Here is a 24,808-nt window from a genome sequence, read left to right as displayed (position 1 = left end):
AGGTTTTATATTTACACTTTTCCAACTTCTGCTTCAGCTCTCCAACAAAATGCACACTTTTCTGCAGTTTATATTTTGTCCTTAGTGGGGAAACCAAAGATATGGAAAGAGACATTTTTTGCAATTAAAAATGGTATCTTTCATTTTAAATAGTGTATGTTAAACCCCTTGCTGTGTTATAGCTTTTCTGTTTGGTTGGTTTTATGAAGCACACAAGGACTAACACAGCAGGGAATAACTAATTTTTCTAAAATGAGAAAGAGTGTGTGTATCTGCAGTGGGGATCCTGAAGGAAAAGCAAGGGATCTACTCCTTCCCTGTCTCACAGGAAATGGAGGCAGAAATTGAAGACTGAAAGCAGGAGGGGAGAGAATCTCTATTTTTTAATCTTTTGTGGATTACATTTTGATGAAGATGGTGGCGCCTGTTGTTTGCCTACTGCCCACACATACTTACTTATAGAAACTACTGCCACAATACTAAAATGCACAATAGGCAATGTGCTCATTAGTGTTTTCTGAAGATGCTGTGTGGCAAGGCACCTTTATCACTCAAACTGTTAGATGCATTTCGCTAGTGACCCAAAGAAACACAACTGTTATGCAGTAGTTAGTGCTGATCTACCATGGCATCTTGTGAGGTTTGGGCCTCTATATTGTGTATGACTAATAACAGATCTCTGAAACTTTTAATCAAACCAGTGCTAATAAAATTTTAGGTTGGTATTCATGTTACAGATTTTGAAACTTCAGCCAATTAACAGTATTAGTCCTTTCATTTGGTTTTATTGAGGACTTTGAATAAGAAGATGCTGACCACACAAATATAATCTTAAAAATCGTTTTCAAAATCTTCTGGTATTTGATCATGTCTGAGATCATGTCTGATCATGTCCACATGCCCATGGCCAGCCAAAGACATTCTCTGGAGATTCTGTGGTACAGATGTTGGTGCAGTTGTTTCCCTACAGGTTGCTGAATCCTGCAGTAACATAATTATTAGGTCACTGTTATGGGAACTCAATGCCTTAGTTAGTACACTATTTTATTTCAAGGCAGATTGTGTCGTTCTTTAATGGAACACATGCAGGTTTTCAGATTTTTTCAAAAATCTTAGTGCTTTAGGAGCAATAGCAAATGTCACTACAGTCCATTTATTGTTTGTGAGCCTTTACCCTTACTCATCATTTTAGTATTGTGTTGTGCAGATAATATTTTTCAGGTAAAGTTTTTAAAGGTTTCTAATGAAGAAACAAAACCTTTTCTCAAGTTGCTGTGGAAGACAGTAAATGGGTGCTTCATGCTTGGTTTTGGCATGAGCAGTTGTCTGATTCTGCAGGTTGGTATTTTCCAAGGAGCTTAACCTTTTTCATTTATAGGTTGTAAAAGTTCTTAGCAAACTAGAGAATGTGCTTGCCTAATTTTAAGGGACTGTGCCTCCAAGCTTAAATGAGATCCACCCAGAATTTCTTGAGAGTCAGCAGAAAGACAAAAAAAAAGAAGAATCTGTAACCCCTTATACCAGGATAATCCATATATAAATAAAAGTATGCCAAAGAGCAATGTTGGGCAGGGAGGCCGAGATAAGCTACAAAAATTCTTTCTGTGACCTTTAAATAAGTGAAATGAGTAAGGAGCATGTCCCCTTCAGGACACCCATAAGGAGAATGCAGACTGAGATTAGTTGAAGATGTCTGTTGGCTATTAGTGTGGATGCACAAGTGCACAGCTGCCAAAGATGGAATTACAGGGAGATTGTTTGGGACAGAAGTTCAGAAATGGAATTTTTGCAGTCTGGTTTCATTGGTTTTGCTCCTAGTCCTACAGGATGATTCTAATGAGACTTGCAAATTTCTCCGCCTGGTATTTTTTCTATCACTAATTCAGAAGAGAAGGATTTTCTCTGTTGCGCATTATTAGGGCAACTAAGAGTCAAGATTCTGTAAACAATAATTTACTTGCCCCAGCCAGTTTTGATCAGTTCTTTAGGACAAGCCATAGCACAGGAGCATTCAGGTGGATTTGGAATTTAAACTGAAAATATTTCCTGGTGACATCCTAAAAGGGTATTATTCCCTAGCAAATGAGAGCTCTGTTCTCTGAGAGCTGAAGCTGCCTTAACTGGGGTTCAGAAATGGCCAGAGGAAAAAGGATTGTGCCCTGCAATTTAAAATAAAACAAAATTGCACATTCACTAAACGTTTTCTGTTCTCTTGACTGCCATTACTGTGTGGGGAGATGCTCTAACCAAAAGAAACTGCTGCTTTGTCTGCCGGCAGCCCTGCCCAAATGCTGCCTTTTCTCCCCGCTGATGTGTTTGCATGATAGAGGATCCTGTGGAAAGATGTTTTGAATTGTCAAAGGAATGAATTAGCTTTATTGTGCTGTGACCTAAATAGGATCATCAGATCAATCAGTCTGCTGCTTTTCTGTCCTCTCTGGCTTAGGTTGTGTTGCTTCTCCTTCTCATCTTGCTCCCTCTTCCCTCTGCCCCCGCCGGGCAGCCCCTTTCCCAGAGCCTTCAGGCATAATCCTTTATGATCTTGGATAAAGGAGGGCACAGCCGGGTACCCTCTTTCCAAGCAATACCTGCCCCATAATAGCCTGCACAGGCCCGGGCTCAGCCCTGACTCCCCTGCCCCTGCACTGGGGCACGGGTCCTTCTTGGTGTGTCGTTGTGGTGGCTTTAGGATAAAATACTTTTTCTTCTTTATTCCCTCTCCCCTGTGCATTCTCCTCCTCTTCCTCCTGATCCCAGGTTTAATGAATTGTAATTTCTCAGTAGCCGGGGCAGTATTGCGCTTCACCAAGGCTGAGGTTGCCTTGAAAGAGGCCATTGTGAGCGAGGGGAGCTGGAGACTGGAGGGCAGCTGAATGCGGTGCCGCCTGGGACGGCCTTTGTGGAGGGAGCACTTTTGTTCTCCTGAAAGATGCTGGGAGAGGGCCAGCCGGGACAGGGTCTCAGGGAGGGAGAAACCCATTCTGACCATAAATTACTGACTCCTGTGCTCTGCAAGGAGTCCATTTAGGCACCAGCAAATGGTTAACAGCATGGGTGAAGGTGGTCAGAACAGGCACAATGCTTGGGCGTCAGTTTTGAAAATAATTGAGGCATTTGGACTTTCTGATGTTTCTTCATGATGGAAGTCTCACCTAGAAGTAAAAGTGCAGCTTTCAAAGCTGGGTGGTGTTGGTCTGAGGCAGGCAAGAGCCTTGTGACCTGCAGGAAGGGGTTTAATAGCCCTCCTCAGGTTCAGGCTTGCCCTGCAGATGCCTGGATGCTCTGTGCAGCCTGGGGAGGGGGTGCGTGGGGGTCACTTCGATAGTTGCACCACTCCAGACACCACAGCTGCTCAGAATGGGTGGGTGGGGGTGGCAGGGAGCAATCCCGAGCATGTCCTACACAGACACATGCCTGCAGACGTGCTGGAAACAACTGCCCTTCAACAGCTTCTTCCCTATGCATCCCGTGAGCTGCTGTAGGATGGCACAGTGGAAACTTAGTCAGAGCAGCTGAGTGACGTGTCTGTAAATGCAAAGGCATCGATTTAATTGTTTTGAGTACATCTGCTTGCCAGCATTTCCACTTTCCCTTTTGTGCATTGAACAGAGACTCACTGGAAGAGCTCTCACAATGAAGTTAGTTCCCAGATCAGTTGGATGATTTTACTTTTTCTTTCCTCTGAAAATGTCATAAATGCTACATAGTTGTTTAATGGAGGATGTTTCCATTGTCCAGATAAAGTTGCTAAGGCCTGCAACTTGAAGTTTAGGTTTTGAGATGATGGTACATTTTAGTAGTTCTATGCATCATTCCCTTAATGAACTTGATACATCATGTGTTGGGTTTACCTCTCCTTCATGAAAATGAAGTGGTAAAATTTGTCTTCATTTGTGGGAGGGAGCAGGAAAGCATTGCTTTAGCTATTCTTGTGTTTTCTTTGGTTTTCTTAAATACTTCCTAAATTTCTTACTGCATATATGCAGGGCTGGTGATTAGGAAGAGAACGCTGATTTTCACTGATTCCATAGTGTCCCTGTGGACAGCTGCCCCTGGGGCTGCTGCCAGGCAGCTGCTCCGGCTGTGGTTACAAATGACCCAAGAGTGTCACTTTTCAACATTTGCCTTTTTATAAAGCTTCAGCTTTTTCAGTGGATCTTGTGCGCTGGTGCTAAGGTTCAGGGCACTGGGTTGTGAATGGGGGCTAGACAGGAGAGTCCCTCTCCCCCAGGGGCTGGCTGGAAATATTTCCATGGAAGCTTAATATTTCCAGATTGTTTCACAGGCCTCGATGTTTTATGTAGCCGTGAATGTGGAGGGGTGGCTGCCCCAGATGGCTGTCATGGAGCAGGTCAGCTGGAAAGCCCCTCTAAAGAGGGGATGGAGCAGGGAGAGGAGTGAAGGAATGGCTACAGCGTTTCAGGCATGCCATATGCAAGCAGCCACTCTTCTTTACTTCTCTTCTGCATTTATGTGGCCTCTACTAGAAAATTAGAATCAGTTTAATCACTCAGGGATTAAAAACTATTATAGTTGAACTAAAAAAAGCGTTTTGCTAATGAATTCATTACACAGTTGTGATTTTGAGGATGCTGTTTGGCACTGCATCTTGCGCCTCTCAGTTTCTTTGCTCCAGTCCCTGACTTTGTAGGAAGGAGTTTCTTCTGAGCCAAACTTTGTAACCAATCCCATCCAGTATGAAGTGAAAATCACTATTTGCTGAACGTCTTCTCCATGTTTTCTGTATTCCTTGTGATATTCCTGATTCCTCTGTATTTCTGTGATCCTTGTGTGGCAGCGAGTGTGATCCCTGCTTCTATGTGGTAACTCAGGCGGTAGGTTAATATTAACTTGTCCAAGGTGGAGTAGCAAGTGTGTCACAGAGCAAAGTCTCCCCAGTCTACTTGTCTCTGAGCCATTAGCATTTAAAGAACTGGTATCACAGTGTACACACCTACTGTTCATGCTGAGTTTATCTAGCTTTAACAGGCTTTTTAATTTCATTCTATCAAGTTAATTTTAGGTTGGTTTTTCTTGTTGTTTGGTGGGGGGGTTTGTGAGTTCGCTGTATTGCCAGTGTTTGAGGCTGAGGTCCTTTATCTGTTTGCATAGTGACTACAATATAAATTTTCTCAACTGCCCCATCTTTTCCTTCTCTTCTCAATGTAGGGAGGCCAAGTGCAGAGGAGCACAGGCATTTCATGCTTTAAGTTCTCAGAACTGCTGTTAGAAGCCGTATGTGGTGACATTTTCTTGAGACAGAAAAAGTGTTTACAAAAAGCTGGGTTGAGATAACGTGATGAATTTTATGGAAGTCAGTGGGTTTGTCTCAGGTGGGGAAGAGATTTTGTTCGTTGTTGAACTAGTGCAGACTCTCAGAGGTGCAGATGAGTAGCCAGACGGTGTTTCCTTTAGGGTAGTCCCTCATGATAGCCATTTTTGATGTCTGACCTCTTCAACAGCATGACCTGAGGGAAGGTGGAAGCAAAGTCGGGGCGGGGAGGGGGTTGAAAGGCAGACATCAATTTAGGTATTGTTTGTTGCTGTGTTTGAATGTCTGCCTCCATGCCTGAGATCAGGGCTAGAGGATAGTGGTCAAGTGCTTGTTCCCAGGTGGGAGAAATGCTCCAGGGTGGGTTGAGGATCCAGTAACAAAGAGCACACTGCATTTGGCACACATTGTAGCCCGGGGTAAAATGGAAAGGATTCTGAACCGCCCAAAGTACCCAGGATCATGTTGATTCACAATGTCTTGACCATGAAAAGGTAATGAAGTCTTGCTTCCCAGGGCTTGCAAGGCTCTGTTGAGGTTCTGTAATGACCTTTGGAAGAGCAGCCCAGACTCCATCATTTTATAGACTGAAACTGTCTCCTTTCCCTGTGCTCCCCTTCCTACGTGCTGAAGAAGAGGCACATTGTAGAAAGAGGCACTTCCTACATCATACAAAAGATCGACACCACACTAGAGAAAAGGAGTTACCATCTCCTTGGTTTTCTTTCAGATGGCAGTGTAGCTGCAGTTAGAAATAGAGTCACTCTGCACTCACTTCCAGTGTGTATCCAGCAGGCACTCATTTAAACTGGTTTTATGGCTTGTGGACTTATAGGTAATGGCAAATGTCTGATGGGGGTATTACTGTGTATTTGATTCAAAACCAGCACTAAGTAGTTACCTTGTTATCAGACTTAGATGCCAGAGTAATTTTTTGTGTAAGATACTTTATGGAAATCAATGCAAGAAGCAGAGGTGCCTTCCCTGTCATTGCTGCCATGGCAGCATGGTCTTCTCTCCCTTTGGCACAGCTGAGCCAGTCAAAATGGCTCTTGGACCAGCAGCTGCTGGAGAGACCTGCTGCTCATCGTAGTTTTGATGTGAAGCCCATGTTCCAATTGCAAAAACTCTGGATTTCGAAAATATTGATGAAATGTTGATGATAGCGTGTTCAGACAATGATGAACAACTGCGTTTGCAGTCTGTTCTTTGCAATGCGGCGTCTCAACTGTTTGCTGAAACTTAGAAGTTCCTGTGGAGCATCTGCCTTTTACATGTTGTGGTCCCAGAGGCTGGATCCTGCTGCAGGTTTGGGGTCAGCCTGAGCCCCCTGCTGCTGGCATTTTTCTTTTTCCTGAGGAAAAAAATCCTTTTCATTGTTAACTCGAGGGGGTTTCCTAAGCTTGCTTTGTGAGGGAGGGCTTGCTTCTTGAGCCTGAACATTGTGCGAAGGGCATGCCCTGCTGAGCACATTCATTTGGTGCTTAGAATTTTCTCTTTAACTTCTGCAAAATTGCAGTTCATTCCTAGGAAGGATGGCTGTGGACCTCTGTACAGATACATTTTTTAAGACATGAGGATATAATGTGCATCTCAAAAAGCTGGGCTATTTCATCTCCCTGCACAAGTTTCGTTTGATGAATAACAGAATCTCTATTAGCCAGAAGTAACTCGATTTCGTTTTTCATGTATCTGGTCTAAAATGACGCTAATAAGAATAAATTAGGAGTGTAACTGAATAAAATTCAATATGTAAAATTAGTGTGCTGATGTCTCAGGCAGTGGCAGTGACTGCGGGGGGAGCAGTGGGACTGGAAGGGGAGGCAATGCAGAGCCGAGACTGCGTGCTGCAGCCAGCTAAGGCGCAGCTCTGGATCCTTAATAAAGTGGGAGCAAGAAGGTGAAAATAAAAAAAGGGGTGGTGGGGGGAGATGGGGGAAGGATGGGAGCGGTGGGAAAGCAGAGCATCCTGATTAGCACGAAAATACAACACTCATTTGCAACTGGAAGGAGGCCGGGGCTGCCCGGCCCCCCCGGCGGCACCGGGGAGGTGCGGCGGGAGGGGGCGGGGGCAGGGAAGGTGCCGGGATCTCCTGCTGCTCCGCCGGCACTGCCGGCTGGAGCCATGGGAAGGAGAGCAAGCACCTGCCAGCTCGGGACTTTCTCGAGCAGCCAAACTTGAAGAGCGGAGGAAAGGAGGAGAACAAGAACTGAGTAACTGCTGTGGACAGCAAGAAAGGCTTTTTCATCCTGCGCAAACGTGAATAACAGCTGGGGCGCTTTTTTCTCCTGTTTTGCTTGTTGGATCTGGCTGTTTTCAGCCCACAAGGTTACATGAGAGGAGGAGAAATTCAGGCTAAAGAATTGTAAATTATTTCGCCTATCAGAAAGCTCTAGACATATTTAAAGTGATTTCAGAAAACAAAGGCAGAGGGGAGAAACCTGGAGAAGGAAAATTTGGTGTGCAGTTTGAACAGGTTCGGTTTGGCGGTCACCTTTCTGCAGCTCCTCCTTTCTATGGGATTTCGACTCCAGGATCACGGTTCAGCATCTTGAAAATGGTGGTTTTCATCAACACAAAGCTTAAATCTCTCATGAAACTTTTCAAGAGAAAGAGTAAGTATAGCTGTGTGTGCTCACTGTTCTTTCAGGAGGCAGCCCAGTTCTGAATGAAAGTGCAGGTCCCTTCGGCGTCCCTTCTGCTTCCTGCAGCCTCTTTTTATCTCGCTCTTTTCATTGTTTATCATTGTGGAGTGTGTGGAGGCAGCCTTGTGAGGGTCTTTAGGACCTCTCCTTTGGGACATTGGCTTTGGAAGTGCTTTGTCACGGTGATTTTGAAGGAGCCAAAGTTCTCGGTGTGAAATGAGCAACTCGGTGACGAGGCAGGGTGTGCCGGTGTGTCGTGCTGTCCTTATGGTTTGTCAGACATCTGTCTGCTTATGCGGCTGTGGGCTTGTATCACTGAGGTATGTACATAAAGTTTGTTCAGAGCCAAGGTTTGTTTTTAAAGATGCTCTAGTTTCAGAGTGGCTTTTAAAGTCACGTGGATCTTCCTTTAAGTCATGAACGACAGACAAATCACGCTAGAGAGAGTAGTTGGCAATTGTGCACAGCACTTCTGTTGACTAGTTCTGATGACCATTATTGCTCTGACGAGCGTAAACCTTAATTTTGGTGTGGCAGAACTGCAGCCAGACAGTGGGCTTGGCAGCAGGTGTTTCCTCCTCTTCCTCCTCCAGCCTTGCCCCGCTCCCCCATCCGCCGGCTCAGCCAGGGAATGGCGTGGGTGCCTTTCATTGACTTTAAGTGTCACCTTTTCTGTTAGATGGGAGTGATTGATGCTGTAACCAGGTAGGTGATGACCTCTCCGTTTTTTGTGATTTAGGTCTGACCGCTGGTTAGCAAGAACAGGAAGAGTGGGCACGGGCTGAATGTGTATCTGCCTTGTTGCAGTCTGTGAGAGGGTGCAGGACCAAGACACAGAGATGAGGACATTCACTGAAAGGCTTTAAAAACCTTTTTTGAGGTCTGAAACTAATGTAAAAAGTGTGAGGGAAGGCAGATAAGAAGCTGCCTTCTACCCCAAGTCATTTTAGGAAGGAACAGGCATTGAGCATGAGGCTGTAGATAGGTTTTGAAGTGAGAGGCATAGCTTATTTTCCATAATGAATACCAATTGTTTCCGTCTGAAATGATCCCAGCAGATACACAGTAGTGTTAAGGAAAGGGTAATTTTTCAAATGACAGGAGGCTGTTGCCTACTTTTTGCTTCTCAGTTTTACATACCTTCTCTGCTATCACAAGGGCATCAGACAAACCACAAAGTGATGCCGCAGGCAGCGCAGCAGCAAAGGGAAGATGCAGAACTGACAGCAAGGCCAGGGGCAGTGGAGCTGTGGCAGCAGGGCAGGTGCTTGGAAGGCAGCACATCTGTAGTGGCTTTTCCTGCTTCGGAGAGCTGAAAAGCAAGGATGTGCAGCATGCTTGGCCAAGGGATGGCTGGGGAACAATAAAATATGACCCCCAACTGCCCTTTTTCTGTTTACAGCAGGGTAGAGGATAAGGCTGTTCAACTGTAGAAGTTTTTATTGATGATAAACTGGAAACAAAAGGCAGTGGCTGTCTCTCGGGAAGCATAAATGATAAACAAATCTTGGCAATATGTGCTTTGGCTGTTTCACTGCTAGACTGTCTGTAAGGAACTTTGAACTTGAACAAGGTCTGTGTTTTATTTTCACATGTCTATTGACTGCAAAGAGGTGGCCAGAGATAGCCCTCTTCAGTGCATTTGTGCTCTGAGCAGTATTTGTCCACGGAGTTGCTTTTGTTATATCTGCTTTCCACTCACCACAAGGGAAAGTCGCTAATTTATTTGTTTCATTGAAATCTTCTTTTCTGGTTTGAGCAGTCATGAGGTCAGACAAGGTTGTTTCCCAATACAGATGAATCTGTTGTCATCTCTCATGAAGACTGTCATATTCCCAGGGGCACCTTTGAGCCAAGAGGAAGCTATTCTGCACTGCACAGCACCTTCCATGATCAGGGAATGGAAAACTGATTCCTTTGTGAAGAGTGGGAGCTAGAGAACTGGAGGGAAACAGAGTTGCAAGTTTAGAGTAAATAAAACAGCAATTACAGAAATGGGAAGAGCAAAAGGTATTTCCTGCAGAACATAATTTTAGAGTAGAAATGCAAGGAAGGGTTTTTTAGCTGTCATGGAAGTGGGGTTCTGGAGAGTATTTTGATGGGTCTGCAGCGGCAAACAGTGCTTCTTTCATTTGTAGATGTTGTGTGGGAAACTTACATGTGGGATTTCGTGATAGAGCTATCTGCAGTAACATGTAATTTTCTTCTTATTATGTCTCTCTGCAGCTGTTTCCAACCTAGATGAAGAGAGTAGATGGACTGTGCACTACACTGCTCCATGGCACCAGCAGGAAAATGTCTTCCTGCCCTCCTCAAGACCACCTTGTGTGGAGGACCTGCACAGACAAGCCAAGCTGAACCTCAAGTCAGTGCTGAGAGGTAAGACACTGCTGCCGACACAGACATGTCCTAAAAGGACTGTACATTTTGCCACAGTCTTTGCAAACATATCCAAATTGCAGGCTTATTTGGTTTTTCTGCAGCACGTGTAGAACATTAGTGGGATTTTCCCACTCAAATGAGGGGACAGGGGAAAAATTATTTTGCTATGAAGAGACAAGTACATGTGTTACCTGACAGAGCACTCTAAAATAGAAGAGCATATCTCTTGGCCATTTAGTCTTTGGAGTGTTTCCAAAATGATTCCTTTAATTTCAGAAAGTCCTGAATTAGTCCATTTGTAGGGTAAAAAGTGCATCAGAGGTGTTTCATTTGGTGATTTCTTCTGTTGTTGTACAGTGTCATTTCCAGGGTTGTGGCTGCTTGTGAGAAGCTGGGAAAAGTGCTGAGGACTGAAAAGGGACATGGGGAACAGGGCACTCACAAGGACTCTTCCAGTAATAAAAGTGCTTTCTTGTAGAAGGGTTCAGCATATTTTTAAGGCCCAGTTTTTACCCATAGTACCTTCATTGGGGGCTATATCTGTGCAGTCTGTCGTGGGAGGCATTGTGTTGTGTCAGTGCAGCCGTGAGAACAAAGACAGGCAGCCAGCAAGGAGGCCTGCAGAATGTCTGTCCCTGGGCCAGACATAAAGTTTAAAATAACAGTATAATGTTCGTGTTCTGGAAACGGTTAACCTAGATTTTTCTTTACACTGGCTATTTAACAAAGGGGGTTACCCTGCAAAGAGCCAACTCGTTCAAGTCCCTTTTTGTTTCAGCAGGAACTGCAGGTACTTGATACCTTGCAAAGTTAACCTGATTTAAAAGAATATTGTATTTTTTATTTGTTTAACATGACATTACTGCTTTTTAGACTTGAAGAAAGCTTCATTTTATATGTCTGAATAGAGACGTGTTTGACCGCCATTTTTCATTTCTCTTGCCATTTCCCCAGTTAATTGATTTTCACTGTCTCTTACTAGGTGCTTTTTGTTACCATTTAATAGGGAAGTCTTGACAGCCAGTGTTATTGGCTCCTGCATGGCTCAGCAGATAGCCTGTGTGCCCTCTATACTTATTATTGGATTAATACATTTGTGCAGTTCCTTAGCCTTGAAACATTTATTGGTCTCTTGCAGGCACACTTACCAGTCCTTTACAAAATAAAAATATTTGCCTGCTATAAATGAAAAAGAATACTGATTGTTGTTAGCTTTTTGTGAACCTTAACCACTCATTCTAATATTGTTTTCTGTTCTTGTTTTGGACTGTTATTAAAAAGAAACCTGCACAAGCTAAAATGCTGCGCTGATTTTCTTGAGTTTAATCAGAAATTTGTCTACTGCAGTTTTGTGTTCTATTTAAACAAATTTATGTCTAATATATTTGTGTGAAACCAAGTCATATGTGCTGCTTCCTCCTCTTACACACCTGGAGTTATTTTGGTCGGGTGGGATTTTTCTCTGGAGGTGCTGCTCATTATAAAAAAGAAGCTATTCAGTACTACTACAATTTTCCAGTTAGCCATCTGAGTTAAGTAAACTGGCTTGTGTACATGATGTAGGACTGCTTAGCAATGAAGTGAGTTTCAGTTTCATGCTTTCAGGGTAGTAACTGAGAGAAGGAACTGTGATGATACCTTCACCAGATCTCATACTGCTGACTTAGTGAACACAACTCTGTTTATTTGTTTACTTACTTGTTTAGCCTCAAGCTCTTTCCTTGAGCCATGTTTTTTTTTTCCCTAAGTACAGTTTTAAATAACTCTTTACTGTTCCCTGTAACTGTCCTGAGAAGCTACAGCCATGAGTAGTAGTAAGAGAAGCCCTGACTAAAGTTTTATCAGTTTTACTCTGCTGCTGCTTCAACACTGTAAAATCAGGAAGGCACTGGTGCTTCTCATTATACTTGGAGAATTGGGTTAAGAGTTCTGTATCCAGAGCAGAGTTTCATTCAGTGTAAAAGCACTGTCAGAATTGTGACATAATTTTGACAACTGCCGAACTGCTTTTCCACCTGTTTCTTTAGAAAAGACAACATTTTCTGAAGCTTCTTAATAGGGAGAAAGGAAATTCAGTGCTGTGCGACCATGGCATAGAAGAGCTTGAAGTAGCCTCATGAGAAGCACCATTGGGCTAGCATGGGGACTTCAGCTCTGCATGTCTTGGCCTCATGATAAAGCTTGCATTTTGCCATCCTTTTGGTGTTTCAGATTCTTTGCTTGAAGTAAACTGCGGAGCAGTAGGACAGCTGTATGTGACCCAACATGCTGTATGGGCAGTGGGGAAAGAGTAACACTGGATGACAAAATGCACTGTACTCTGTGCAGGAAGTGGGATGAATCTCTTTTGTCTCCAAAAAATGGTAGCACAAAGGGAAACTGGAAGGAAGTAGAACTAAAGCAAATACAATTTTTCCTTTATGCTAAGTCAGAAATGAAGCGGTGGACATGTTACAGAAGTGGAGAAATACGAGGGCAAAGATATTGAAGTGCCTTTCATAAATTTTTGGGACTATTTTAAGGTTTTTAAGAATAGGTGAGACAAGCACTACTCAGAAATCATTTGTGTATATTTAATCCTATCTTTCAAGGAGGTTGGGAAGGAAGAAAGAACCTCTGGTGATCCCCTTGAACCTGATAATGGGGTCTTGAGGACTAAGTAAGCAGCTATTGTTCAGACCATCAAAAGGCATGTTTGAAAGTTTTCCAGTCCTGTTCTTGTTCACATTATGAGAGCTGATGTTATTGGTACATAGCAGCTTGACTGAAAACTATTAATTTGTTGGTACATGTGGCTCCCCTGTGAATGTAAAAGGAAGTATAAAACTTAGGTAACAAATAGTAATTGATGTGTAGAGCACATTTAAACCACCTGTAAAAGTATCAAATGTATAAAATCTTTCAAAATAATTCAAGCAAAGTATTTCTATCAGGGTATTTTTACCCATCTAATAGTAACCAGATGGAATCCTGGCTAGCTTTTAAGATAGTCAGTGCAAAGGTAGACTATTTATTCTGGTATGATTTTAACAGCAAATTCTTTACAGCATGGGTCTAATAAAAAAAAAAAAAATCTAGTGAAGTCAATAAGCTGTCTGTTATCTAGAATAAACTTTTAAGTGCCACGTAAGAAGCAGAAGCTAGTAAAGAATAGCTACTTAAATTGGTTTAAGAATAAAAAGTTAGAGATATTAAAATAAATAGTATATAACCTGTCTTGAGAGAAGTTAAGTACACCGTCTGCTAATCTCTGCATACTTTTTCAGGAAGCAGTGTTGTGTTTGGAGAAGGAAAAGATTTTTGCCATTAGTTTTTGTGCAGTTGATTATTTTACTTTGTATATTATATATTGATATGTTCCCTGCTTATTAACACTGTGGAAATTGATGTGGTATGTGACAGTAGATGTTGCATAGGAAGATATTTTAGGTTTTTACCTATGAACTAGCCTTTTATCCTTTTGAAATAAAGGGGAAATACTGTGCTTTTCCTTTATGAAGCTACTTTCAAGTGTAAATGGTGAGATCTTGCATTGAAATTTGTTCATAAGTGAGGTAGAGCTTCTTATCCTTCTTCAGGCATGCAGGTGCTCTGCTGCCCTTTGAAGTTTTAAAAAGCAGTATTGTCCAGTAATCTGAATTAGAAAATGAAGCACCTGGAACCTGGAAAGTTTGGGATGCATAGTCTATCTGTTCCTGAGAACTGAAGTTGCTTTATGTAACCTATATTAAAATTGAAAGTTGTTTTTGACTAAAATCAGGGGCTTGGTATCTTAAGCCCAGGCTGTGTTACTTCATTGTAAATGAAAGGTCTCAGTGGCTTAATATGATGGCTTGGGAAGAAGAGTAACTTCAGCTGCACTTCACAGTCATGGTGCCATTGCAGTTTGATTTAAACGTTTGGAAAATGATGCAGTTCTTGGGTTGTGCTGATAGGTATTATATTTTTTCTTAGTGTTTTGTTTGCACTGGATAAAGCAGACTCTCCTATTCTTTGGGGAAGGAGCCAGCACCTCAGAGTGCTTGCTGAAGTAGATGGGGTGCCACGTGCCTTGCAAGATGCATGTTTTCTTGCCCTCAGGGCCAAGCTACTCTGGCTGGCCTTTCCTGAAAGCCTGTCCTATGCGGCCTCTTCATAATGTTTTCATGGTCACTTTGTGAAAGGTGTTTCCTAATATACAGATGTTCAGGTAGAAACAATACTAGCCACTGAGGGGTCTTAACATGACTCTTTGCTTTGTGTCACTGTTTTGTCCTGTCATGAAAACAGGAGATGAAGACGACAGATGGGAAGGAAGAGCTGAGACTCTGCATGGGGCCAGGATCCTCAAATCCTCGAAAACAAGTCCTGTCCCTTGCTGTGTGCTCTGTTCTGAGGCTGAAGGACTACTAGACTTGTCTAGTCTCATGTTGCTAATGTCTGCTGAGTGGCTGGACTTGCACTGAGTCTGGTCTGGGCACTAGGGGAGCTGTGAGTTTGGTGTTGCTCAGAGTGGCATTGCTGAATCTGTGCTGAAGGGCCCAGTGCCACCTACCGCAGTGTTTCCTACAGTGTTCTTGGTCTGAGGGTGAGCGGTTCAGTGAGTGTTCAACCAGAGTCAAGAGGGTAGCTCTGTAAAACAGCTCCCATCCTTGGCACAGTGCTTTGACAGATCTGGCTCGTTGCATGGCCCTGTCTGAAGAAAGGTGTCTGAGGGAGTCTCTGAAGTGTAGTGGTCTTCAGCTGGGAGCTGAGATAGAACAGCTGTAGTATATGGCAATGACACAAATACTTGGTAGTAAAAGTAAATTGAGACTAATCCTCATTTTGTGAACTGTTATACTCTAAAATTGACAAGCAGTAAGGTGTGAAGTGTGAAGATGGGGAGGAGGCACAGCACTGTTGTAGTGTTGCTTTGCTTAACTGCTTGGGGTGTATCATAAGTGTGCCTTGTTTACCTTCTGAGCAGGTTTGCAACATGAACAGTGTGTTACCAGTGGAGGTCCAATGTCCTAAAAGGAAAGCCTAAAGTTTAATTTGAAATGCATTGGCCTTGGATAATCTTGCAAATTATGATGAAGTGAAGGAACAGAGAAAGGAATTCTTACCATGTACCTGAACTCTTCGTTTCAACTTTTTTTTTGAACTATTCTAAATTCTCCCTCAAATGTGGATATATGTCAGTTGCAGTGATGGGAGCCAGAGCAGGGCATATATAGTTGAATTTCCGAGGGGCACTTGTCTTGCAGTTCGTGCAATTAGCAACGCAGAGCACTTTTGATTAAAAAAAAAAAAAAAAAAAAAAAGTGGGGGAGTACAAACTCCACCATTGTGTGTTGTCATTTCTTCATGAGCTGGGATTCAACAGGCATAAAGGGCAGAGGTGGAATAAGTGTATTAATGTTAAAGGTCAAACACAGCCAGACTGAAATTATACCAGGCTGTTAGGAGATATCCAGCTTCTGAAGAGTGTTGTGGACCCTCTCTGCACTCTTGAAGTTGCAGATGAGCTGCAGTGTCATGTCACGCACTGCTGGTCACTGTCCAGACTGGTTGTCCTTTACAGCAGATAACAAAGTGTTCGATGTGACTGAGGAAGGTGTTGCTGTAAATAGTGGGAACGGTCCACACGCCGACTTTCATACTCCTTTTCAGACTATAACTGCTGAAACTTCCTGCACAACTGCCTGTACTTTGTACCCTTCCCCCTCCTCCCCAGGGTAATTGTGTTGATTCAAGCTACATACATAATATAGGGCTCGTTGTTCCAATGTCTGTGATGATTCATTTATTATCTCATCTTCAGAAGAGCTGGATTTGGCTGACTCTAGCTTCTGTTTAGCTTTGTTGGCCAAATTCAAGGAATGTATTTAAGCAGCAGTGATTGAAACACTTGATTTGTTTTCCAGAAGACATCTGGTTAGCATTGTCAAATAAAACCGGATTTAAGTAGTTAGTCATAAAGCCTCTATTATGTCTTGCTACAAGACCCTCCAGACAGGTATGTGTTTAGCCTTTGTTTTCTCAGTGCGTCTGCCAGATCACTGTTCAGATGAGCAATATTAGGGTCAGACCTACTAGTCGATAATCCTGCTGAGAAGATTATGGACTTAAAATCATCTTATGTTTCATTAAAGAGCTGCAAAATAGGGGGAAACCACTTCTTATTGACAATAGCTGTGGTTCAGGTTCAGAGAGATGTCAAGATGTGAACTCCCTACCAACTGGAAAACTTAAGTAAAGGCCATTAAAGGCTAGGAGTAGACCATGTGTTCCTGAAAGGCCTTGGGGTTACAAAATCAAAAAATAGAAATAAATTTGTTTTTAATTATTTTAGTTTCAATTGTCAAGTTACTATCAGAGCTTCTGCTCTTGTATTCTGCTTTTTTTACTGTTACTGAATTAATTCACTGTACATCTGTTGATGGTTTTGGCCAAGTTCCATACTCCCAACTACCCTTTCTAATAAGGAATTTCAAAAAGCAAATACTCAAATGAAACGAAACAGAATTTGATCAAGAGGCTACGGTGCATGTGTTTGAAAGCTGGTCTTGTGCTGCAAAACTGAACTACTTGGAAGCATCTAGGTTGCCTATTTTTAGGTTTAGTTTATGTAGTGCAGTGCTGAGTGCAAAAACATAAAAGAGTGGTTATATGTAGATTGATTGCATGATACACATGAGCAGTGAAAGAAATTCCAGTGAAAAGGTTTAAAGAAGATAAAATTTGTTTCAAAATAATACCAATGGTACTGGGTTTTTTCCTTGAACTAGATGAATGTGTTTTTTTAGGAAGCTATACCTGAACGATTATTGAACCCATTTCAGATCCATGCCTTTAGTAGAAAGAATAAGTTGGAATTGTTAACAGTCTGTAGCATATTTAAGTGCTAGGGAAAGCAACTCCCATCACAAGGAATATTGAACTTCCAGTTAATTTCCTTTTTGCTTTTCTTCCTCCTTACTCTCTTAGATTAGGATGTTATGTGCTTGTTGGTAGCATTTTAGATAGCTTTTACATTTAAAATGTTCTAGGAGGAAAAATAATGAAAAATCCCTTCCTATTTTTACATTAGCTGTGTTCAGTTGTCTAAGAAACAAAAAATACCCATAAAAATGCTAGAGAAAAAGCAGGGAGCATTATTTTAATGCAAGCATCAAAGACAAAAAGGAAGCAAATACACTGTTAAACTCAAGACATCTTGTCACCACTAAATGCAGTCGTATAAGGCACTTGCAGAAATTTAAATTAACTTGAGACAAACGGTGATAATTATTTTGAGCACTCCCTAGTGACAGCTTGTTAACAAATATAATTTGTCATGGCTGTTGCATTTTGGTGCCATTAGATGGGTTTTCTGTATCGCTAAATCATGCAGATCACCTGGGGAATTAAAGATTGGTATTAAATGCACTTGTTTTTTAAAAGCCCCAAGAAAAGAAAGGAATGATCAATGCATTTGCATTTACTTGACCCTGTTAACAGTATTTTGACATTGAATAGTTCCTTTTAATTTGGATCCTTCTTAAACACCTGCATCTGATTTAAACTTGAAAATAAATATATCCGCTTGCTTTCCTTTAATGTTGCACTTTCTTGCCCTGTCTTTGTGCTACTCTAAGTGTCTGCACAGCTGAACCCTGAAGCTGCTTGGAAGGGTGGGCTTCCCAGCCTGACTGGCCTCTAGTTACCATGGCAGGGCATGCTTCCCAACATTTGTGTGTTGGAGGAAATAGACCTAACATAAATACATTTGCTCACTTTCAGTAAGACTTCTTTGAAGTACCCATTCAGCATCTCTGTCACACTCCAGCAGCCCTCTGTTAGGATTACCTTCATCCCCTTGGAGCCTGAGACATCTTTGTTTCTGGGTAACTCTGGATGGCATCTGTCATTAAAAGCTACCTGTGTGTCTGGGCTTGGCTACTTCTTAATGAGAGGGAACATGCGAAATAGTCTTTAAAAAAGTCTAATGGACCTTTCAAGTACTTACTTACTCATCAAGTAAGATGGCTTTGAAGCAAACAGCTAAGTTTTACTGGTGGGTTGGAAACTTGCCACTTTAAATGGTGCTTGTGAAGAAATGTGTTGGTAGCAGTGTTTGCTGTGTCTGGGCTTGTCTTGGGCTTTTCTGTATGTAGTGATAAAAGACGTAGAGGTATCAGAATAAAACTGCATTTTGGGGCAAGGGATGGGAATAATAAGGAAGTTGGCTGGACTGACAAAGGCTGGTACTAGCCAAAGCACCTAGATTGAGCTGTTGATCAGAAGTTTTTTTCAGCTGGGTGGCAACAGAACTCCATCTGTTGAAATCCTTGACCTGTTTAATTGGGAGTCTGAACAAAATGGTGCACTGGATATATCACAGCTGAAGTTCATGAACTTGCTTTGCAGTCAGCATTGGTTACAGTTCAGTTGTTACACAAGTGCATCATTGCTGTGGCTTTACAACATATTTTAAAGCTTTGATATAGGAGCAGTCTCTGTGATAGTCAAGTTCTGCAGATGATATGGGGATTTATATATTTAAAGAAAATGGGACATGATCCAAACTGAGTGAATTTTTGGGAGGAATGTAAAGTGGTAGAGGCAAGCTGTCTGCTGCATATTTAGATCCCAGGGACAAAAATAGGTGCTGTGTTGGAATTAAATTGAGCTGCTTTTTTTGAAGTAATATTTAACTTGAGATATTTGTGAGAAACAAGATTGCCTTTGTACAGCTGTGCTTTTACATAGCCTGTCTCATCCACATACAGAGAACTGTGCATTGTTAACCCCAGTTTACAAATGAGGGAACCATAAAGGGGTGCAGAGTGAAAGGTAGTAATTTTAGTTAGATCTACTAACCAAAGAAACCTTTGAACTAGGGTGTCTGTTTTAATTACGGTCCCAGGCGTAATAATTCTCAACAAGCTCTTTATCTTGAAAAGTTACCTCCCTGAAATTCCCCAGTTAACTGTGTAATCGAGCGTTACCTTGGTTTTATCCACGTCTTACCACAGTGCTGTGAGCAAGCAGAGAGGCAGCCATACCCTTTGAAGAGGTCCTAGTTCTGTGCTCAGAGTATGTTTCAGTACTTAGCACCAGACCATATGACAGTCCCAAACAAAGCACAACTCTGGCCATTACAGGTGACAACTTTTTGTTTAGTGTTCAAAGTACACCATTATGAAGCTGGAGATTCAGCCTGTGCTCACCTCATCTGTAAAGAACTAAAATTTGTGTCTAAATGCAGAATACTTTAACTTGCAAAAGCACATCATCCTCAGAAGTAAAGATGTTGATATCCCTGTTAGGTTCTCTTGCCCCTCATGAGAAGGGCCTGCAGCATTGGACCCAGCACTGGCCATTACTGGTGTGGTGGCGATGTGAGTTAAGGTGTCTTGAGTTCTTCCGTAGTTGGAATTTTCCTGAGATGCCTCTCTGTGTGTTCATATGCTGCAGACTGTGTGTACATACCTGTTTGGACTCTGAATTTAGGAGGCACGTACATGGCATTTAGATCATGTCATGTCTGTCTGTAGGGTGTAAGTCCTTGACTGGATCTAACCCAAAGTGATTTGCTTGGATGCAGCAATGCCAGCTCAGAAATCCAGGTCTTCAACACCCACGCCTGTCTGTCACAAGCCCACAAGGTCTTAGTTGTCTTAACTCAACTGGAAAAACAAATTCAAAATATCTATCGAGTAAATTAAAATTATATGCATTTACTTGCTAGTGGTGAAAGTAAATTCTTTTAAAACCAAAAGCAGTGATACTTTGATTATTAAAGTGCAGTGTGACCTATAAAATAAGAGGTAATTTTAAACAATTTGCATTTACAAGACAAATGTATATTATACTAAAGTCTGTCTGGGTTTAGGTGAAATTTTGAAAAGCTACTTGTAAGACAGTGTTGTAATTGTGACTTAGGGAGGAACATGGTTTGTGGATATTTACAGAAGAAGTTGACTACAATGTTTGAAGACTGGAAAAAGAAAGATTTCTGACCCTGGGGAGTAGAGTGGTTTTCCAGTGATATGTGCGGTGAATGGATAAATGTGTTTTAATATACTAGTCAGCAGATTTATTTCTGTAGTTGACAGTTTAGCTGACTCGAGCAGTTAATGGCTTTCTGTAGTTAAAAAAAAGAAAAAAAAGAAAAATAGAAAAATACAAGTTACAACATGAAAGGCTCTGCCAAGAAGTCACCCAGACTTCAGCTGAGATAGTTTTTCCAGCTTACAGATGCAGCTGTCACCTTGTCGGATGTCCCTTATTGCTGACAAGGAGACAGTAAGGTGGTGTAAAATTTAGTAAGTGATGTTTGTCTGATCTTTCCCCTTTCTACTGCTGTACCTGGGAGTTTCTGTTTCAGCAACTCTGGGCAGCTCTGCCAGGCGAGCAGTGCATCTGCTCCTGGTTTGACTTACATTTTCTCTTTGGATTTTAGCAATTAGTTGTGAGTTCCAGGTCCTGTTCTTGCATACAGGGCAAATTCAGATGTTTCCAGGATATGATTTTTCTGTCTTTCATTGCTTGACCCGTGCAATGGGATAGGTAGTTACTCCAAGCAAATTGGAGCTATTTAGATGTCTGAATAACTTTGATGCCAAGTTTCTAAGTTTATACTAGTGAATATCATTGTCACAAGATGGTCGGCGATGAAAGAGACGGGGCAGATTGCGTGGATGCAGTAAGCCGATTTTATTGATACAGAGCTGAGTATTTGTACCTTTTCAGCAGTTACTAAAAATAAATTCTTATATAAGCAGCAATCACTATAACAACCATATCTGTGTTTCTTAATAACATTGCAAAACTAGAAGCTAGCACTAACCGACACAGGTACATACCAAGCACGCCTTTCCCTTACGCTAGCTATTTTGTGGTAGGCCGCACTGCCTGCCATAGCTTATGGCCTAGCAACATTACCATGTCCACTGCTGACATGAGTTTAGCAATGCTCTCACTTTTGCTTTCTAGCTGTATCTCCACGTATCATGGTAATTTAATTCTCTAACCAGTGCCTTTGCTGGTTACTAATAAATATTTAGAAATGTGGATTTTAGTTTTTTAGTATTAGACTCTTCAATATATACTTGTGGGAGTGTGCCCAGGTGTGTACATGTGGATGTAGGCAGCTACAGAGCTTAAGGCCTGATCCTGCAACAGTCATGTGAGCAGTGTTTGCTTACAGGAGTAATCTGAATAATCTCATTAGGGCTAATTTAGTGAGTGATGGGTGTACTTTCAGGCCTGAGTTGTGAAGGACTGGTCCAGGGTGGTGGCATAAGGCTATGGCTCTGTGCTCTTACTGGAGCTGTGCCTTAAGGACAGATCTCAGGCTCAGATGGGCTCTAGCCTTGAAAACCAGCACCTGGAGGCTTTCTCCCTACAGACAGGTATATATGGGGCACCCTAATACTGACAGGCAAAATTGTTGCTTTATGAAGAAGCTTGTTAAAAATAACAATTACTCTTGCACAGTTCATTTACAATAAGAAAAAAATTAAGCACAACTTCTGAAAATAACTGAATCCATCTCCCTCTGACCAGTTCTGCTTCTTACAGGGTGATGAATTTTCCATCATATAAACTTCAAGATGCTGCAACAAGTTTTACTGGTAGGAAGCTCAGTAGGTACAAAACATTACCATATTTGGGCAATAATGTGGGAAATGGCATCCCTGCTGCTGGGTCCAACCAAGTTGGTTAAAGAAGAGGAAAAGAGCCAATGCATCCGGTCCCCTCACAGCAACTCAGCCTTCCATCTGTCGCGGCACGGTGTCGCATGTAGGTCTGACAAGGTAAATGCTAATCCTACTTTACCATGGTAATACCATGTCAGACGAATTACTGAGCTATCAGTGCTGTGCCTTCTGTTCACTCCCATGATTTGTGGCTCAAATTATCATGCAAGAATATGGTTTCAGTTGTTGGAAAAGCAGTAAATTCCCTCTGTGTGGGACTTGGTACTGTGTGTTACTGGCTCAGGGGCACATACAGGTCCTTGTATGAATCAGAGAAAGATCTAGTCTGAGAGGCCTTGGAGGTATTTTCATACACTTGGCCTGACAGTCTGTCACAAAGGCCATAAGCTTTTATATGGAGAGGTTGAGTTATTCGCAGCAGTGCTGAATTCAGTGCCTGTGGATCAAAACTCTGGTGCAGGATTGCACATGGCTGGTTGAACCTTTGGTCTCAGTTTGGTACTGCAGGTACCTGCCTGTCCCCCAGCTGTTGAGCAGAGATGAGTGATGCACAGGACATGTCCCCAGCACACTTCTCTCTGATGCCAAGATTTAGCAAAGGCTGCAATACTGCAGTCCTGGGCAAGTATATGAGTGGTTGGGTGTATAGCAGAGACTTGGGCATGATTGTATTGGGCACTGACAGCTTTAACACATTTTCTTTGGTTGTATCTCCTGAAGCCTGTTCTAATAACTGTGGAAATGATGAGGGGGCCCTTAAAAGGGTTTTGACTACATTTCCCATGCACTTTCTTCACGCTTAACTAAAACCACCCTGTGAACAGCAAAACACAAGGAGAAATTTCAGGAAAATTTTCATTTTCTAACTTGTGCCACATAAGTGGAAATATAATAGAATCTAATGACAGTCATTTTTAAGCAATGCTCGTAATACAGAGGAGGTTCTGAAATTTAATGTATCACTAGTATAGTAGAAGATAAGAACTAATCTATGGTTTCACCTAGCCTGAAAAGCACTTGCAGAGCAGCAGAAGGTGACAGGCAGTGTCCCTGTGCACTTGGCCGCAGAAGCAGTCAGGAGATGAAGGGGAGGTAGATTCAGACTTCTGAGTTGTGGCACTACCCAGTGCAGCCACCAACTGCAATTGCCAAGGCAGAGACACTTTCCTGATTTTCCTGGAATTAGTGTTTGTGTGAGCAAAATTGTTTCATCTAGGGCATAGTCATATTGTTGCACATTTCAGATCAGATTCACGCAAAAACTGTGACTTCGAGCTTGTCTGCAGCGTGTGCTGCAGATTTGGACTGGTGAGTGCATCCTCAGGAGCAGGTGTTTGTGTCCTGCCTGATGCAGCGTCCTGGGGTTCGACCTGGCAGTTCTTTGGCAGAAGTATGGAAACACTGTGCACAGTTTTAATGTTGTATAATGTGGGAAGTGGCATCCCTGCTGCTGGGTCCAGCCAAGAGTGTGTATGTCCCTGATTCAGGTGGCACTAATGTATTGTCATTCTTTAAAATGAAGATTTTTAATAACTGGAGCTGGATGGATCCTTCTGTTACCTAGTCAGCTTCAGTACAGACGTCTCTGAAATAACATGCATAACTGTAAGAAATTTTTCACTTAGTGTATGGTGCTCTTCTCTGTTTGGGGTTGTCAGAATAGACCAACGCATTGCTCCTCTGGGAAGAAGGGAGTCTTTCCTAGAGTAAGCGTCTGGAATATTTTCCTAGAGTAAGTATCTCTAGCTTCTTCATCGGTATTTTTTTTACGAAAATAAAACCCCTGTAGCTGAAAAATATGAACCTGATTGCTTACAGAAGACCATGTGCATCTCTAATAATAGTAAGGAGGTGGAGGGAAGAAGCCTCCAGCTAGAACAGTTTTTAAACAGCAGTTGCCACCTTTGGTTTGGCAGTGACAGTACCTTCAGTCAGGTGCAGTGTGTGACCTTGTGTTGTGCTTGTGGGCTGTTGCAACACGAAGTAAAAGATACCTGCCTAAAGCCCCTGATGAGGTTTGTTGGCCTAAGGTGCCATCCACACTGTGTTTCTGGCTGTGCTGCAAAATGTATAGTGACAATACATTAATAGAAAAGCTGTTCTTGGGTACAAATCACCTTTTTCTTGGTTTCACCTAGCAGTTTGTAGCAATTTTGGCATCATCAGCAACATTGCTGCAATAGCTTCTGAAGGTACATGGATTCTGTGTTGTGGACAGCCGGAGGTTGTGAGCTTGGTAAGCTGACAGGTTGTTATTGTGAGTCTACCTGAAATTGTGATGGACTTGACACCTTCAGTGTTGATTTCCTTAAGTTTTTGGAGCTTTTCTGGACTTCATGAGGTGCACTGTTCATCATCTTCACCTTCTTGGTTAGGAAGATAAATAAGGTCAATCAACATCAGAGCATTCATTTATCATGCTTCAGAAGAGCCTGTCGCCTCCAGAAGAGTCCTGTGACAACTGTGGGTCCATGGGAAGCCCAAACTGGAGCAGGCTCCTGGCAGGCTCTGGGAATCCATGGATGGAGAAGCCCAAGGAAGAGTAGATTTGCTGGCAGGACTTCTGTACCTGTGGGGAACCCACACTGGAGCAGACTGTTCCTAAAGGACTGCGCCCATGGGAGAGCCACTGCTGGAGCAGTTTGTGGAGAGTTGTAGCCCGTGGGAAGGACTCACGTTGGAGTTTTTACAGGACTGTCTCCCATGGGAGGAACTCCACGCTGGAGCAGGGGAATGACTTCCCTGAAGAGGAAGTAGCAGCAGAAACATGATGAGCTGACCGTAACCCCCATTCCCCATCTCCCTGCACTGCTGAATGGGGAGGAGGTAGAGAACT

The 24,808-nt window shown here is 42.5% G+C and overlaps 1 protein-coding gene across 1 annotated transcript in view; it reads left to right on the top strand.

Moving 5' to 3' along the window:
* Positions 1 to 24,808, top strand: part of NHSL1 (NHS like 1) — a gene marked incomplete at both ends in the record, with an annotated part of 178,875 nt that overhangs the window by 120,788 nt on the left and 33,279 nt on the right. Inside the window, one exon of the mRNA XM_082302297.1 lies at positions 10,145 to 10,297. Within this exon, the coding sequence (XP_082158423.1) occupies positions 10,145 to 10,297 (153 nt within the window). The remainder of the gene's footprint in view (positions 1 to 10,144; positions 10,298 to 24,808) is intronic.

The sequence above is a fragment of the Coloeus monedula genome, assembly GCF_965178545.1.
Source record: "Coloeus monedula genome assembly, chromosome: 2".
Classification (NCBI taxonomy): Eukaryota; Metazoa; Chordata; class Aves; order Passeriformes; family Corvidae; genus Coloeus; species Coloeus monedula.
The sequence above is the reverse complement of the archived record's forward strand: the minus strand, read 5'-3'. Positions and strand labels throughout refer to the sequence as shown.